This window comes from Gadus chalcogrammus, chromosome 13 (genome assembly GCF_026213295.1).
Source record: "Gadus chalcogrammus isolate NIFS_2021 chromosome 13, NIFS_Gcha_1.0, whole genome shotgun sequence".
Lineage (NCBI taxonomy): Eukaryota > Metazoa > Chordata > Actinopteri > Gadiformes > Gadidae > Gadus > Gadus chalcogrammus.
The window spans coordinates 19919488-19936883 of record NC_079424.1 but is presented as its reverse complement, the minus strand read 5'-3'; the positions used below and the strand labels follow the sequence as shown (position 1 = coordinate 19936883).

At 44.7% G+C, this 17396-nt stretch overlaps 1 protein-coding gene across 1 annotated transcript in view; it reads right to left on the bottom strand.

Moving 5' to 3' along the window:
* Positions 1–1216: 1216 nt before the first annotated feature.
* Positions 1217–17396, bottom strand: part of chl1b (cell adhesion molecule L1-like b) — a gene marked incomplete at its 5' end in the record, with an annotated part of 22049 nt that continues 5869 nt past the window's right edge. The window contains 7 exons of the mRNA XM_056606572.1: positions 1217–1453; positions 2900–2972; positions 3979–4110; positions 11184–11363; positions 13302–13424; positions 13977–14187; positions 15900–16015. Of these exons, the coding sequence (XP_056462547.1) occupies positions 1249–1453; positions 2900–2972; positions 3979–4110; positions 11184–11363; positions 13302–13424; positions 13977–14187; positions 15900–16015 (1040 nt within the window). The remainder of the gene's footprint in view (positions 1454–2899; positions 2973–3978; positions 4111–11183; positions 11364–13301; positions 13425–13976; positions 14188–15899; positions 16016–17396) is intronic.

Here is a 17396-nt window from a genome sequence, read left to right as displayed (position 1 = left end):
TATATATATATATATATATTGTTGTAATACTGTAACCTAGGTTTTTGGGGTGCACAAAAACAGAAACAAGTGTATGTGCAAATTTGATAATATTGAATAATTATAATCATACAAATATTTGTAAGTGCAGTGTGATACGCAGCGCCCTAAGGCGGTGAAGGATTTGGTACTATTTAGTAACTTTTGTTGAGAGACACTTACGTGGTAATGAACAGTTGTGGTCCTCCATCGTTTTTAAAACAGTTACAATCCCATAGAATAGATTTTAAAAAGATCCGCTCCAAATCCGCTCATTAGAATTTCACTCACAATAATAAAACAAAACTAGATAAAAAATGAAAATTGTTACAATTGTACTGATGAGGATTCATGATATACGCCTTATCATTTCTGATAACATACTCAAGGAGACAAGAAGATAACACCACAAATGATATTCTCTTCCAATTGATGACTCGTAGATTTGTTCCAATGCCCTTGGTGTTATGTCAAGTAAAACATAAAGCAGAAAGAAAGAAAATAAGTTAATAATTAACCTCTGTACACATATTACATCATATTTAATCGACGGATTTCAATATATAAAATGCAAATAGGATCTGCTTCAATTGAAAACTATTATTGGCTTGATATCCCAACCCTGTATTGTTTGTGTGCTACGGTACACGCGACAGAGAGACAAAAGCGTTTACCTTATTTTTTTCTTCATTTTCATTGTCATTCTCCTAACATACGTACAAACTTGACCATAGAATTACATTTACAAAAAAAAAAAAAAAAACAGAAAGGAAACCAAAAAACAATAACTGTATGGTCATAATAATAACCGAAAACAAAGCACTCCACACATACACTACAATGTAAAGTATACAGAATATATATATACAGTATTTAGTAAGGGCCATTCTCTTATAAATGGATCAGGCGGCAGTGGTGGGTGGGTGATTGGGCGCTCATGACGTGGCCTCATAAAGCCAGGACGGCAGTGCAGTCGGCAGTTACACATTCCAGATCACATTTCAGACCGTTTTGTGCACAGATAATGTCTTCCTTCCACCCCCCTCACGATTTCCTCATCCTGTCGAAGAGGTTCGAGGAGGAGGAGGAGGAGGAGGAGGAGGAGGAGGGTGGTGGTGCCTTGAAGTCTGGTGTTGTATCTCCTCCCTCCCTCCCTCCATCCCTCCCTACCTCCCTCCCCTCCCTCCACTCCCTCCCTTTCATCCCTCCTCCAATTGTGTCATGGCTTCCTCACGCCGGGGCCTGGGCAGGCCCTTTGATCTCTGTGGATACCCTCTTGTCCTTGTGTCCGGCGTACTCGCCGATGAAGGAGCCGTCCTCGTTGAACTGGACCTCTTGGTCGCCGTAGTCCACCAGGCTGTCGCCGCTCTCCCCGCCCGCCATCTGGCCGCTCAGCGAGCGCTGGCTGCCCTTCAGTGGCTTCTCGTCGTTGTCACTGCGTCACGTGCACACACACACACACACACACACACACACACACACACACACACACACACGCACACACACACACAGGCACACACGGGCACACACGGGCACACACACGGGCACACACGCACGCACAGACGCCCCAATAAACGCACACGCGTAAAGATGTATAAAGGAACCCACACAAGCACACAGAGGAGAGAGGGATTGGAGATTAGAAATAACCTTGTTTCATTCATGGCTTCAATCTGTGTCTGCATTGGCCATCACAAAGTGTTTTGGGGGTATGTGAGTGTGAGTGTGTGTCAGTGTCTGTGTGTGTGTGCGTGTGTGTATGTGTGTGCGTGCGTGTGTGCATGTGTGTGAGGCTACAGGCTGGAACTGCTGAAGTCTCCATACCGCAGTAATTGGCATTAGCATTCACCTCTTGCTGACCAGTGTAGAATAATCACACAAACGCACTGGGTTAGACATTTGTAATTTGTTAACACCCTTTGTTCCTCGATTAGGGCTGACAAAGGGACATTCTGGGGGGTAAGGCTAGCAGTAAGGCTGACACACCGTAACAAGGGTTATTATCAGAGTTCTAACAGCTCCTGTTTATGGGAAACATCGTTAAAAGTAGGGGGTTATCGTTAAAAGTAAAAAAGAAATCCCAATGAAAAAAAAAAAGATTATTATATGGAGATTTGTAACGTCTGCATTTTGTGCCCCCTACCCCGATTGGGAGGAATACACAGGGAGTCATAGAGTGGAGGTAGGCAGTTATGAATTGGACCACTAAATGATTAATGAAACGTGACCACATATTACTGCCGCGGAGATGAGCTGCTTTCAATTACACTGATTGGTTTCCGCCTCCTGCTGGTCAGTGGCCAGCCACACGTTTAGCTCAATTCCCCAACAAGCAGCAGCGACCGAACCCAAGAAAGATACGCTACTAATATAATCAAACCATCCCTTCAGGGGCGGGTTATGCGGCTAACTAGTTAGCAAAATTGAAACATTGTCCATTGCAACCTAGGCTTACGCTGCACGCATTAAAACACAAATGTCTCTATTTGTATGGCAGGGCATGGTAATCGCTGGGGAGCACAGTGACGCTTATTGGTTAAACAGCAAAGGCTTATTCGGGAATTTCCAGTTGCTGTTTAAACCGCCTCCGTTTCATCTGGGCTAACTCAAACGTCACGTGTGTAACATCTGGAGGCGGGGGTCATGTAGGTACGGTTCCTTTTATAATGAGGAGCAGTAAGGACATAATGAAAGAGAGACGGAGAGAGAGAGAGAGAGAGAGAGAGAGAGAGAGAGAGAGAGAGAGAGAGAGAGAGAGAGAGAGAGAGAGAGAGAGAGAGAGAGAGGTTGCAACAACCGTTAGCATATCACAAAGTGATTCTATTATGCGCAAATGAGAGCGCTGTGGTTAAATACCCGCTCCAAGGTAGTTAGCGCTCACCTGTATTCACAAAATGTGTCATCATTCATGCCCTGGGACTCCACGTCTGGATGAAGGTCTTCTTTCTCCTTCACTGTTCGCCAAGAAAAAAAGAAAAGCATAATATGAGATTTTTCTTTTTTCGGTTTCCCGCAAGAGCTTGTGTAAAGACTACAACCCTGTGAGGAGGACTGCAAGACAGTAGATTACCGTGTCCCCTTCGCTTCACAGAGTCATTTGAATGTTTTACCTGATCCTGAATGCAGTTTAATTTTGTTTAAGAGGAACAAAAGGTTTCCCAGGGGCCCGGCAAAGAGCAAACATGTCTGAGAGCGAGGGGCTTCACTCAAATCCGAAAAAGGATTGACAGTGTTTAGGTAATGTTCTCCATCGCTCAATAGAAAATGAACAAATGAGAGAGAGAAATAGGAAAAATAGAGCTATGAGGCTATGAAGGCAACCTGAATAAAAGCCTAAGAAGAGGGATGGAGGCGCTGTTTTTTTTAATTTTCCATTTCTGCTGACGACTTTAGGGAGGGCTGGCCAGGCAACCAGCTGATGGCTATTAGCAGTGAATGATAAAGCTGGTAAGGGCTCTCCTGTCCCCAGTAAAGAGAATAACATTAAAATACCACAATGCTTATGTCATCATTGCCGACCACGCTGCCCCTGAGTAGCATTAGCATATCCTCAGCATATAGGCATCATGTTGTGTTTCGGCGCCTGTATCAAGAATAAAAGGCTGTCAATTTGATACAGAACTCAAATGGTGGGAACAGATTGGAATTTTTACTACTAATACCATTCCATCTCATGTATTCCTGTAATAGCATTTGCAATGATGTGTAATTTCCGTCCTAGCAGCAAACACCAAAATGGAAGTATAATAATGCTTAGACCATCAATTAGTTAGTATTCAGGGAGATGTGTCTTTGTGTGTGTGTGTGTGTGTGTGTGTGTGTGTGTGTGTGTGTGTGTGTGTGTGTGTGTGTGTGTGTGTGTGTGTGTGTGTGTGTGTGTGTGTGTGTGTGTGTGTGTGTGCGTGCGCGTGTGCGTGTGAGAGAGTGTGTGTGTGTGCAGTTTTGTGCCTTAATACCTACCGGAATACTTCCCTCCTTTATTTCTGTTGACAAAGCAGGCAATGAGCAGGATGAGTGTGAGCAGGGCGATAGTGGACATCAGGCCGATAAACCAGCCCTGGGTGGAAATTCCTTGGTGGGCATTTCCTAGACCTGCAGAGAACAATGACAGTGGTGACTTTGACTTGCCTCTGCCTTTTCATCGGGACACTTTGATTGTGTGTTTGGATATACAAAGCCCTATCTGATGCAGGCGGAGCTTTAGGGGGATGGGAGCGGGAGTGTGGATGTGTGTTTGTATGTGTGAGTGTGTGTGTGTGTGGGGGGGCGGGGGTTGTGTGTGTTTGTGTGTGTTTGGGTGTGTGGGTTGGAGGTGGTTGCCGCAGTGGAAACGTTCCAATATTAATATTAAACAGCTAATCCCCTTGTCTAATTAATCAAGCGCGGTAAAAGCCATTGAAATGCAATTCCTCACGGCGAGTCCACACACCGCGGCTCAAATCAAACACTATCGGCACCGGGATGAGAAACAATGAAAAAGCGGCCACACCAGCACCTTAAGTTATCTTCAAGGGCACACCGGCACTCTACTCGATGAGCCATTGACTTGTCCCGCTGATTTTTGTCAGTTTGTTGTTTTGTTTTGGATGATGCTGTTGGGAGCTCTCTTGCATCCCCCTCCTCACCTTAAGCCCCCCAATATCCTGCTAGCAGCGACAGAAATAATAACGGTTGCATAACCTATCACCCTTGTCTGTTCTGACATAGCAGCCAAGCCCCCCCTGCCACCTGCCACTTTTATTGACCTGTTTCACCCCCCCCCCCCCCCCCCCCCTGCCTCTACATTGAAGCGGGACGTCTTACAAGTTTTAACTACCTCTGAACTTCTTCACTTACCTTTACCTAAAGAAAAGTCAAGAAAACCCTTATTAGTGGATAGAACTAAAGAGAACGCTGGGTTTTAGAACTATTACACAAATACACACACACACACACACACACACACACACACACACACACACACACACACACACACACACACACACACACACACACACACACACACACACACACACACACACACAAAGGAACAAGGTTAATGGTGGCCGGTTTTAAACCCAGAGTGGACTGATAAACCGGAGGGTAATATTAAGGTGATATGATTAATATGAGGCTTGTCGCTATGTCGTATATGCAATAAAAGCCTGAATCCTTGTGGACCCGATTGCAGGGCTGTCATTGATATTTGCAGACATTTCAGGAGCAGATAATATAAACGAGGCAGCAACTGACAGAGTTGACAGGAGATGAGAACAGAAATGTTGGAGTAGAGGCTACGGAAGGTTAATGGTGTAACAAGGACATAATAAAAGCAGTATTCATAATTTCTTCACTTCTGCTGTCCCAGTTATTCATGATAAAATTATGAAATTGAATGGTAACATCAGGTGAAGGCTATGACTTAAAATACTATAAAAAGGACAAGAATAATGTGAAAGAAATAATGCTACATAAATAATTATGTCATGTATACATCTTTTGTAATATGTGTCCTAGCCCTTGGGGATCTTTCATTCGATTATCTTTTTCTGTGGAAACACATCATCCCTTCTATCCATTCACCAAAGTATGGAGGATATTGAACAACGTGAGAACAAGTTTGTGTCCGTGGTCACAGCTGTCCGAAATGATCAAATAAGCACTATTCCACTTAATTTTCCTACGGCAAACATGCAAATCCCCTCCGCCTGCCCTCAGCTGAAGAGCACGTATTTGCCCAGGTGATAATTCAGCAACACAAGGACAAACACCTGGCTCCTCGCGCCCCCTCTCCGATGAGTGCGCATGACATCGTCACAGCTAATCGTGATGGATTAGGCCACTGCTATGGTAATACCCATTGTTGTTGCTGTTGGTGTACAAGCAACTTTCAATGAAAAAGGAAAAGGGTCTCGCAGTCCCCGGCCTAAAAAAAAAGAAAATATCCTAAAGGCTGATCGTCAGGAGCGCGACACTCTGTCACCGCCATCTTAATCCTGCCATTACACGCGGCACAAAGCAGCTGCTCCCACAGCAGGGATTGGCTGGCCTAAAAGCCCCCCCCCTCCACTCTCTCTCAAAGTCACAGGCATCTTTTTTGGGGTGTTTGTTGTTGTTTTTGTTTGCTTTTTTTGGTGCCAGCGACAGAAAATGTTGCAATCCCCGCCACCTCTCAACAGCCTCCACTTATCCACTTATCTCAGTGTTGAGAAATACTTTCCTCCTAGCGAGAGCTTCCACACCTCCCCACACTCTGTCCAAAAGGACACCTGTTGGTGGTTCCATGTTGAATTGAACTTCAGTGTTGTCTTGTTTGATGTTGGTCGAGCTCACACCCGCTCTAGGAGGGAGGGACATTCGATCCGCTTGGCTACGACCCACGGCAACTTTGCACAACTTTTTTTCAATGCTAGTACTATCGTTGGTGTATGCTGGCGAAAACATATGATTTTACACAATGATGGTCTAATTGAGGAACAGTGACAAAATAAATAATGATAATAATAAACAACAACAAACAATTTCTTTTTTGGGGTATACTGCCCGTCTAACTTGATGCAGCAGAGGAGTAAGTCCTGTAATAAAGGACTGGTCTTGTGGTTATCTTGGAGAGGGTGAAATGCTTTGCTTTCAGGCCCATTGGCGTCCTCTGCCTTATTAATAGCGGCCCAGCAGTCCTGTTTCGACCTGTTTTAAATACACAGTTGTCAAGCCTCTCCTTAATGAACCCATACCTAGATGCCTCTATTCTCAACGATGTCAGACCCACATCTAAATTAAAATGTCTTTCAAAAATGATTCACAGTTGATTTTATTTCTGAATTAATTACAACACATTTAAAATCTGGTATCAGGGCCCTCCAGAGTACAAAATCCGCCCAGCCTTAAGTATCAAAATACCTATCTGAACAACAATATAGGCCTTTCTATAGGCACTTTATTCCTCCCTCAGATAATATTACCTGGGGGGTCCCCAATGTTCTATTCTTGGACCAATTATTTATCCCATTTACATGGGCTTTGAGGACATACTGCTGCATGGCCCAAAACTTTCTTAAATTAAATAATAACAAATCTGAAACTGAAATCTGAAACTCCCTCCCGATTCCACAAACATAATTATAATAATTAAAACCTGGGCCAGCTAGCTACCTACGTCAAAACCTCTGCCAAAAATCTTCGACAGCAAAAGTCTCGACTGGATTACTGTAACTCCCTATAATTTGGGAAAGTTCAGTCCTCCATGTCATGATTACAACTGGTCCAAATGCTGTTGCCGCTCTCTGACTGTCTCCAGGTAGATGGACACTTCACCCCTGATTCACCAGTGACCCTCCATATGCTTCAGAATATATTTTGTACAGTTTGGTTTACAAAGGCTTGCATAGGCTGGCACCGTCAGGTCGGCCCCCTCCACCAACACCTGTTTTCTATGTACTCTTACTCATTGTATCTGATATGTTTTGTTTCTTATACTGTGTGCCCACGTTGTGGCATCTAACTGAACAGCACTTTGGTCAACTATGGTCTTTTTTATGATAATGTTCCTCAAATAAACTTGATTAATCTGTAAGATATCTTCTTTTAGGATCAATCTTTTGATATAAGGCTAAATACTAGATAGATATCATCTGGTATTTTTGGGCCATTACAACTGCGTGTGGTGTGGTAGCCTAAATGTGCTCTGCTCTTAGGGCTGCACATACACTAGTTACTATTACTAGTGAACATTTATTTTTGGAAATAAAACCCAAATATCATCATGTAGGAATTAATATTGTTCATTATTCTTTATTTTGACACCAACGCCCCATCTTTATATCAAGAAAAATACATTAGTAGGCTACCTTTTATCTGTTAAAGGCTGCAATTCCATTAGGTTGAATGGGATTTGCTTGCTGCTTTTTCTTCTGTGTGTGTGTGTGTGTGTGTGTTTCATATTCATATGGATCAAGTAGGTTTGGCTGTGGGGGACAATTTATATGCTAGAAGGTGAGGAGGAGAGATGATGGAGGGTCTAAAATGAAGGACTAATCCTATCCACTTGGAATACACTGCTGTAAACTATTTACTAGTGAGTGCTAGCATACATGCTACCTTTACATCTAAATAGATAGCATTCTAATAAGTGACAACTGAGCACCAACAATCACAATAATAATAATAAACAAACAAATTATCCATCAGTTCTGTGTTGACACTTTCTAAAGTTAAACTTTCTTCTAGACATGATTTGCTAAAAAGAGTCTTTAGAGAGGACAGACTTCACCCCGGCACTTTAAATCACACACACCTGCCGTTTAAGATCGTCACCGGAACAACTCTCAGTGGGGTTCACAAGAAGGTGAATCACTGTTGAATTTACATGTAAAGTAGTACATGTCAACATCCTGACAGCGTACTCAAACACACACACACACACACACACACACACACACACACACACACACACACACACACACACACACACACACACACACACACACACACACACACACACACACACACACACACACACACACACACACACAAGGCTGGCACAGGCTTACACAGCCCCTTGTTTACTTTGGACCTTTTTATATTCATTACTTGAGGCAGGCTACCTGACCCAAAACAGGCTGAACGTGGCTCTTCTTTGAGTCCCAGCCACTGCAGTTGGTGTCAGTGTTCATGCGCAGAGCTGGGATTTTGTACCATTGTATGCCTATAAGGCATACAATAAGTTAATCCTGCCATTAGTTTACAAAATGGATCAAAAATAATACATTATCGTTGTATTAATTATCAACTGATTGTTTGTTCTTGACTTTTCTCCCGGAGAGTCACACTTTGTCATCCATAATTAGATGAGTGTGAGTTTGACAGTGTGGTTAGCAAGCACGGTATAGATGATCAGCTAAAGCATGCAAGAGAAAAAATTAGAGACAGCCGACTATTGCTAGGATATAAAAAGTCGATATCAGAGTCACAAATGAGGCTAGATTAATAGGACTCAGTAATTGCGTAGGTTTCAGTGTTGCCGTTATGCATGAAGCCCTCAGCTGGCTGAAGGAGAGCTTTGCGTTGGGCTAATGAAAGTAGGCATGGAAGTGCTCTCTGTTGATGATGGGGGAAAACAGCAGACAAGGTCAATTATCCACAGATGACTGGTGTGTCTAAACCTTTATGCAGGTTCCCCCTTGTGCAATTCAATGCGTCTGAGAGGTTCTGTCTGCGGTCAAGTCCGCTCAGGCTGGGATTTTTTTATTTTCTTGTTTGCATTTTTAGTAGCCGGCTGCTCTACTTGGACTAAACCAACCTTGTCAGACTTTCAGTTCAACGTTCAACTCTGGGGCAGAGTTTTTGTTTCGTTTGAATGAGAGTGGATGAGGTTGTTATTCTCTCTGAGGGCGACCTGTTTGAGAATATTTTAGCTTTATGGTTATGTAACCCTGTGTATGAGCAGAGACCCGTTACTGAAGTCAACAGGAGAAACCACAGTGGAGGCTGGAGGGCAAACTAAAGAATAAAAAATAGAAGACAGGAAACAACTTCCATCCATACAGGAACACATACGGCTGCACACTGCCTTTCATAACGATGCGCCATGGACACACACACTGCTAAAGCATGATGAATATGTCTTTGCTTCATAAAAGACAGCAGTAGTCTAATAGGTATGACACATAGGACATTTGACTGTAATGTCAAACATACAATAAGTATATTCAGGAGGCTTTGCTATACTATGCTGTTGTGACACAGTTTAAAAGCACAATGTGTTTCACTGGAATGGCTGGTATTTCACAATATATAAAATGTTCACATTGTAAAGGCTATGATGGCACTTTGGTAAATCCATGTGCATTCTCCCATTTTCCCTATCCTCTTCTTTGAGATCACTCAGGCCAAAGCCCACAACCCACTTGACTGGAATTGTAATCAACTTGCACTGATAAGGAGACCAAAAAGAATGAGAAAATAAATTACATGTTTTTGGAAAAAAAATATTATATCCTTGAAGGCCTCTCATTAAGACCCCCTATCTGGCAACATGTTTATGATGACACAACTCAATATAAAATCCTCCAGTTTCCCCCGCTCAAAGCAATTTTCTTCACTGGATGATTGTTCCATAGCTTACATTCTCAGGCCCAATCAATAAGCACTTGCCCCTTGAAGACAGTGACAAATGAAACACACTTCCACAGCCATATAAAATTGTTTATCCACAAAAACAAACCGACATGGAGATTTGAAAGAGCTTGGCTGCAATACATATATATATATATTTGTGAATCTGATACAGTGGAACAGCCAAAGAATGACCTAACCTTGTCTACTGGGACAATTCAAGCTTACAATTAAATAAATGCCTAACTCTAGTTTTGGATTCTATCCTGCACTATCTGGCAGATTTCAATTTTTTAACTTTTCTGTGCAGCCCTTAAAATTTATAGTTGCTCCTGTATTGATTGTCTGCTTGGATAGCGCCATTTGGAAGTCACTTGGGTCAAAGTGTCTGCTGGATGTCTGTGAATTTAAATGTGACCCTGCGAAAAGCAGGATAGTGTGTGGTAGCTAGGTTGTGACGATAGCCACAAGAAAAGTTTGGGGCCGGAGTTCTAAAGGTCCACAGTCTGTAGGCATCCTATCTGCTTATATATGGATTTGTATTGAGCAAAAAAAATCGATGTATTCCCCTTGGAAGCTTTATGTGGGGCAGTATGTGGCTCAGGTGGTAGAGCGGGTTGGCTTGTAACCAGAATGTTGCTAGTTCGAACTCCGGCTACGCCTAGCTGTGTGTTGAGGGGTCCCTGTGCAAGACACACCTAACCCTAACTTCTCCCGACGAGTTGGCAGTAGCCTTGCATGGTTGACACCGCCCTCGGTGTGTGAATGGGTGAATGTTAGGCAATATTGTAAAACGCTTTGAGTGGCCACTGGTTAGAAAAGAGCTACATAAATACAGTCCATTTACCATGTTCCAAACCTATATATTCATGGTAGCATGCCTGTTTCACTCATGGTGGTTAATACACATTTTTGTGACAAAGTGATGAGAATGTATTGCTTATTTTTCTGCACTAAATATACGTTAATTTGTGGGACTTGGGGCCTGATGTACTTCGACAAGGGGGTCACAGCACCAAAATGTTGAGGTAACCCCGTGTTCAAAGGACGGTAAATAATGAAAAAGTACTCACGTTCTTTCGCCGTGGTGGTGCTGTCTTCAGTGACGGTGTGCCCACAGCCCACCGTGGTGCAGGAGCGCAGGTAGAACCTGTATCTGCTCAGCGCCTCCAGGTCCTTCAGGGTCAGCTTAGTGGCCGCGGGGTCACTGATGTTCACCGTCTGCAAGGGCCCCAACCCCTCCGTGTCGTTGACTGAAACACAGCCAAGACGCGGGGTTAGACGAGTGACGTCACCACAACAACGGGACGAGAATGTCCTCATGAGAACGTCCTAATGAGGTCAGAATGTCGGACACAGCCAAGAATCTCTTCAAAATAAAATATTGTCCTGAAATGGAAAGTGCATTGCCGCAGAATGTCTTTATAAGATATGAATGTGCACACCGGGTATGGCTGTCCTTAGAAGGTATGGATATCCTCATAGGGTCAGAATGTCTTCATAAGACTTGAATGCCTTCACAAGGTAAGGATGTCCTCAGATTGCTAGAATATCCTCAGAAGGATGGTATGTCCTCATAAGACATCGATGCCCTCATAAAGTCAGACTGTCCTCATTAGGCTAGGATGTCTCGATTAGGTAGGATGTCCTCATTATGGCTGAACGTCAATATGAAGCACGCATGGCGATATGTTGCTACGGCAATGTTGCATAGTATACAATTCCAGTATTTTGAGCCTATTATTTAATGTCATTATTCTAGGAATGCATGTTGCTATTATGTCCAAAATGATTTACTTGTAGTGTCCAATTCGCCTATGTTTTCTCCTGTGAGCAAGCTACGTCACTTCCGGTTGTTTCTGTGTATCATCTAAATCCATGTGAACATTCTGGCATGAGGCCAGAATGTCCTGATTTTATGGCGCACGGTTAATCGGGTTTTAAGCCAACAGTATAAGTGATGCAGGTTGTTGAACTGACACGGTAGCATAGTGACCCTCGAACAAAACATGAACTCCAATAAACCACAGTTTGTATCCAAATTGATTCCCACCTCCTCCTTCCCCGAATTCCCTCGTGCTGAGTGTGGTTAATGACATTACAAAAGGCCCCCTCGCATTGAAACTTTTGAAGCGGGAACTCTACGAAAAGCTGCCGCCCCCCCCCCCCTCTCATATTGAGGTAGGCATCATTCGGGAAACATCTGCGGTGCGGCGGTCTGATTTCCGCAGTGTCGCCGGTGCCGTAGTGACAGCTGGCCCGTTTATCTGCAACATTTCACACATGACTTCCTTCGGTTCTACTTGAAAAAAAAAGAAAAAAAAAGAGGAGCAGCACTTCAAAGAGTCCATCAGCCGCCAACATCACCACGCCGCCACAATGACAGCGTCCTCGGCTTAAACACTCCATGACGTTTGGCCCTCTCCTGCAGCTGCAGGAATCAAACTCGATTAGCCAGGAAATGCGTCTCCGATTACTCATTAAGCTTCACCGTAGCTTGTGTTTCAGGATACTGAGTGTGTGTGTGTGTGTGTGTGTGTGTGTGTGTGTGTGTGTGTGTGTGTGTGTGTGTGTGTGTGTGTGTGTGTGTGTGTGTGTGTGTGTGTGTGTGTGTGTGTGTGTGTGTAAGACGTGGAGCTCTGGTGAGTCTCTTTACAGGCTGTGACACCGCAGCCCTGGTCAGCACTGGTCCAAGCCAATGACGGTGACATATAGGCCAATCAAACCAGCCCTGCCGCCCCCCCCCCTCCCAGTGACATGTCCCCTCAACAGCCACTCTGACCCTTCACTGACCCCCAACCCCCACCTCCCACCGCCGCCCCATTAGAGGTCCCCAATGATTTTCTTGTTCCGGCGGCACCACCAGCGGCAGGCCAGGTTACACAATCAACCAAGAACCATAGATCTCCCGGCGCCGCCTCCCCCTACGAGAAGTGCATCTCAAACAGGGACGCCTTTTCTCTTCACACGAGCTCTGAGAGATACCATCATTGTGTTCTCTGCTGAATGACTGAATAGCAAACAGAACCGTGTGCGAGTGCTTAGGATGTGTACGGGGACGCACGGGACCACGGTGACATGAATAGGGCAATGTTTCCTCGTGGAATATGAGGCGTCATGACTTTGATCGGGGCTCAGATGTGGTCGCTGTTCGTGGATGGGGCGGGTGTGCTGGGTGTGCAGGTACGTACTGAGCTGGTACTGCAGCTGGTAACCAGTGAGAATCCCATTAGGCTCCCGGGGCGGCGACCAGGCGAGGGAGATGGTGTGCTTCTGGACTTCCATGACCCTGAACGCAGAGTTTTTTTCCGGGACTGAAACACACACACACACACACACACACGCACGCACACGCACACGCACACACACACACATTTATGAAGGTCAAACACACAAACAGACACAGGGAGCAACCCAGTTCTCAACTATTCTTAGATGTATTTTCGACTGCTTTAGGGGCGGGGCCAAATCAATACTCCCCCCCCCAGTTTTACTCTTTCCTTCCCTCTCTCTCCCTCATCTCTCTTCCTCCTCCTAACAACAACACAATCCCCCTCCCTCACCCCCCTGTCTTCCTAACAACCATAGCAATGTCCTCAGCTCCCCGCTCTCCCTTCCTCTCCTCCCCTCCTAAGCACCAACCAATTCGTTGTGTCCTCCCTCACCCTTCTCCCTCTCTTCCTAACACCCCCCTCATCTTCCTCCATTATCGTTCTCCCCATCTCCCCCCCCCCCCCCCCCCCCCCCCCTCAACTACACCCATCCTAACCACCACACCCACTTCATCTTCCTCCCTTATCGTTCTCCCCATCTCCCCCACTCAAGCACCCCCATCCTAACCACCCCCCCCCCCCCCTCGTCCTCACCTCCCTCCGGGGTTCTGAAGGTGACCACGTGGCTGCCCGGGCCGTTGCCCCGGCCGTTGAAGCTCATGACCATGAGGCTGTACTCGGAGTAGGGCGTCAGGCCGGGCAGCAGGCCGTGGCCGCGGTCCCCGGGGAAGGCATGCGTGTGGCGCTCCCCGTGCTGGCCCTTCTTCTTGGCGTCCGTCCGGCTCCGCAGGCGCCACCAGTTCACCTGCACCAGCGAGAGAGAAGAAGAAGAAGAAGAGGGAAAAAAATACTACTATTAGTATTTGACTTTGACTTTAATTTTCTGCAATGTGATTCGCTTTTATGCTGTTATTTTCAAGTTTGTATTATTAAAAAGCTAAATTAAATAGGAATTCTAAATTGACCATTGATTGCCACATTGTTGTGGGCACATTGCATATATAAACAATCAACATTCACTATTGTCCACAAAATACTTGAATGCCTGGCTTCCTCAGCAGTGCAAACAAGGTGGCTCGTTGCTCAAGCTTCTTGTTCAATTAATGCGTATGTGACAAGGAAACAGAGACGTTTGGATAAAAGCGTCAGCTAAATTAGTGAATATTCATAGTAATCTGTTGGTTACTTGTTCAACAAGCAGCAATTACGAATGGCACGCATTACATTCTTGAATCCCACAGCTTCTCTTTCCCAAATGCTTTTATCCAAAGTGCCTCATGTTGAATACAGACGCATGACATTAAGGAGCAGGGTAGGGGCATGCACTTGCTCAAGGATGCTAAAAGGTAGACTGTGGACATTAGAGTTTTAAACCAAGAAACAAATCCATTATATCCAGACTATCCTGCCCACTTCAATACATTCTTTATCCATTCAGGGGCGCGCCTACACATTGATTATAGGGGTTACCAGATCTAGCTTCTGAGAATCTTAGGGTCACACATGTCGTACACCAAAACCAAAATCCATAATTGAATTAAAATAACTCTATTAGGATGAAGTATATAGGCTACTTAGAAAAAGGTAAATATGAACAGAATCGCACACTGATATACTTTGGTTTCCTATTTTATAGTGAATTTTACTACGACTTTTACTGATGTAGCAGGTACCAGGATTAATACTGGTCTGGTAAAAGTTTTGTTCCACAAGAATCATGTTTTAATGTTTTATGTATCTGTGTGTACATGTGTTTGCCGAATCATTGTTTTTCAAATAGCCAACTTTCTTACTCAATGTATCTTCCTACTTTACTTAAAAAGAAAAACATACAGCTCTATCAATGATTTAATGGAATAGTACCCGATATAAAATATCAGATAGAAGCATATCATGCATCTTAAAGCATATGATGCATTTGCGACTCTCAAGGGGAGCTATTGGGCAGCCAATAGGGGGGTCCTGAACCCACTGGCTGCCCCTATGGGGTCCCGCTGTACCCATTGGTGAAAGGGAGCCACTCACCAACAAATGAAGCGCAATCATGCAACACACACACATACACATGTGTGAGTATATGTCTGTGTTTGTGTGTGGGCGTGTGTTTGTGTGTGTGTAGGCGTGTGTGTGTGTGTGTGTGTGTGTGTGTGTGTGTGTGTGTGTATAGCGTCGCCAGGGGGCTTTGAGCGGCTGAGTGGGGGGACAGAGGCCAAGGGTTAAAGGAAGGTCAGGCCTGTTTCTTTTAAGTCGCACGCACCTGGGTGTTTTTGTGGGCGTGTGTGTGTGTTTGTGTGTGTGTGTGTGTGTGTGTGTGTGTGTGTGTGTGTGTGTGTGTGTGTGTGTGTGTGTGTGTGTGTGTGTGTGTGTGTGTGTCTGTGTGTGTGTTTGTGTGTGTGTGTGTGTGTGTGTGTGTGTGTGTGTGTGTGTGTGTGTGTGTGTGTGTGTGTGTGTGTGTGTTTGTGTGTGTGTGTGTTTGTGTGTGTGTGTGTGTGTGTGTGTGTTTTTAAGAGCGTTTACCCTGTAACCCCCCAGGTGGCCGTGCAGCTTGTCTTTGTGCACGCGCCCCCAGCTGACCTTGACCACGGAGCTGTTCATCACCTCCACCGTCACGTTGTCCGGCGCAGCGCTGGGGACTACACACACACACACACACACACACACACACACACACACACACACACACACACACACACACACACACACACACACACACACACACACACACACACATACACACACACACAGGCATGCGCACAGACACACACATGAAGGCATGCACAAACGGACATGCATGCACACACATTTACCCAAACAGACACACACAATTAGTCACACACAAACACGCACATACGCACACGCACAGGTATGCGTGGACACGTGTCGTTTTGCACACGTAGGGTAGGCAGGCGCACACACATGCAGGTACACCCAAACATACACCCACAAGCATGCAAACCCACACACACACATATTAAGACACATTAACAGAAACACACACACACACACACAAGCAAATACATATATATATATATATACATATATATATATATATATATATATATATATGTATATATATATACACACATATATATGTATATATGCATATATGCACATTTATATTCATGCAAGAACAGACGCAAAATAATTCACATAGAAAACACGTTCATGTAAACAACAAATGAAGCGCAATCATGCACCACACACACACACACACACACACACACACACACACACACACACACAAATATCAGTGACTATGCCAACAGTGAAGCCAATCAGAAACACCCACAGGGGGGAAAGGTAGCTTCAGCTGCACTCACCAACAACGGGACAGTTCATTAAACTAGTTGGCAATAGCTAGCCTCTGAAAACAACACAGCGACTAAAAGAACCACACTCTCACATGTCATCACCACCAGACATCTAGATGAACACTTTATAAATCCTGTGGCAACACACGAGGGACTAACTAAACGCAAGGGTATGGGGTGCGCTAGTAACACTGAAACGTAATACTACTGAGACTGATTCTGTTTCTACCACTGTAGTGGTTGTGGGGGGTAGGGGCAGAGATAAGGGGTCAACACATGATGAGCTTCGAGCAAAGAGTTGGACGCTAGGTCGGGTGTTGGGAATATAGCCAGCCCACAGAGGCCGGTTGAACACCTTGCCCTCATACAACTTTGGAGGCATGCATTTAGGTTAAGAAACAATTAAAGTGTTTATATTTTGATTCTGTTGGTTTAAATCTTCGATCTAGTCTGTGATCAGATTGAGTATATTTCGGAAGGTCAAACAACAACAGGGGGAGAGTTGAAATTGTTTGTACTTTTAGGAGCTTCAGCCCTCGACTCAATAGGGTTAGGGGTAGGTAAATGGGCTAATACATTGGCGACGCTGGCCACACTAATGCTGAAAGCTCATCATGTGGTGACCACTATAGTGCGATGAGCCCTAACCTGAGGTGACCTCCTTGGGGCAATTCCAAAAGAAGGCTGGAGACGGGAGGATAAT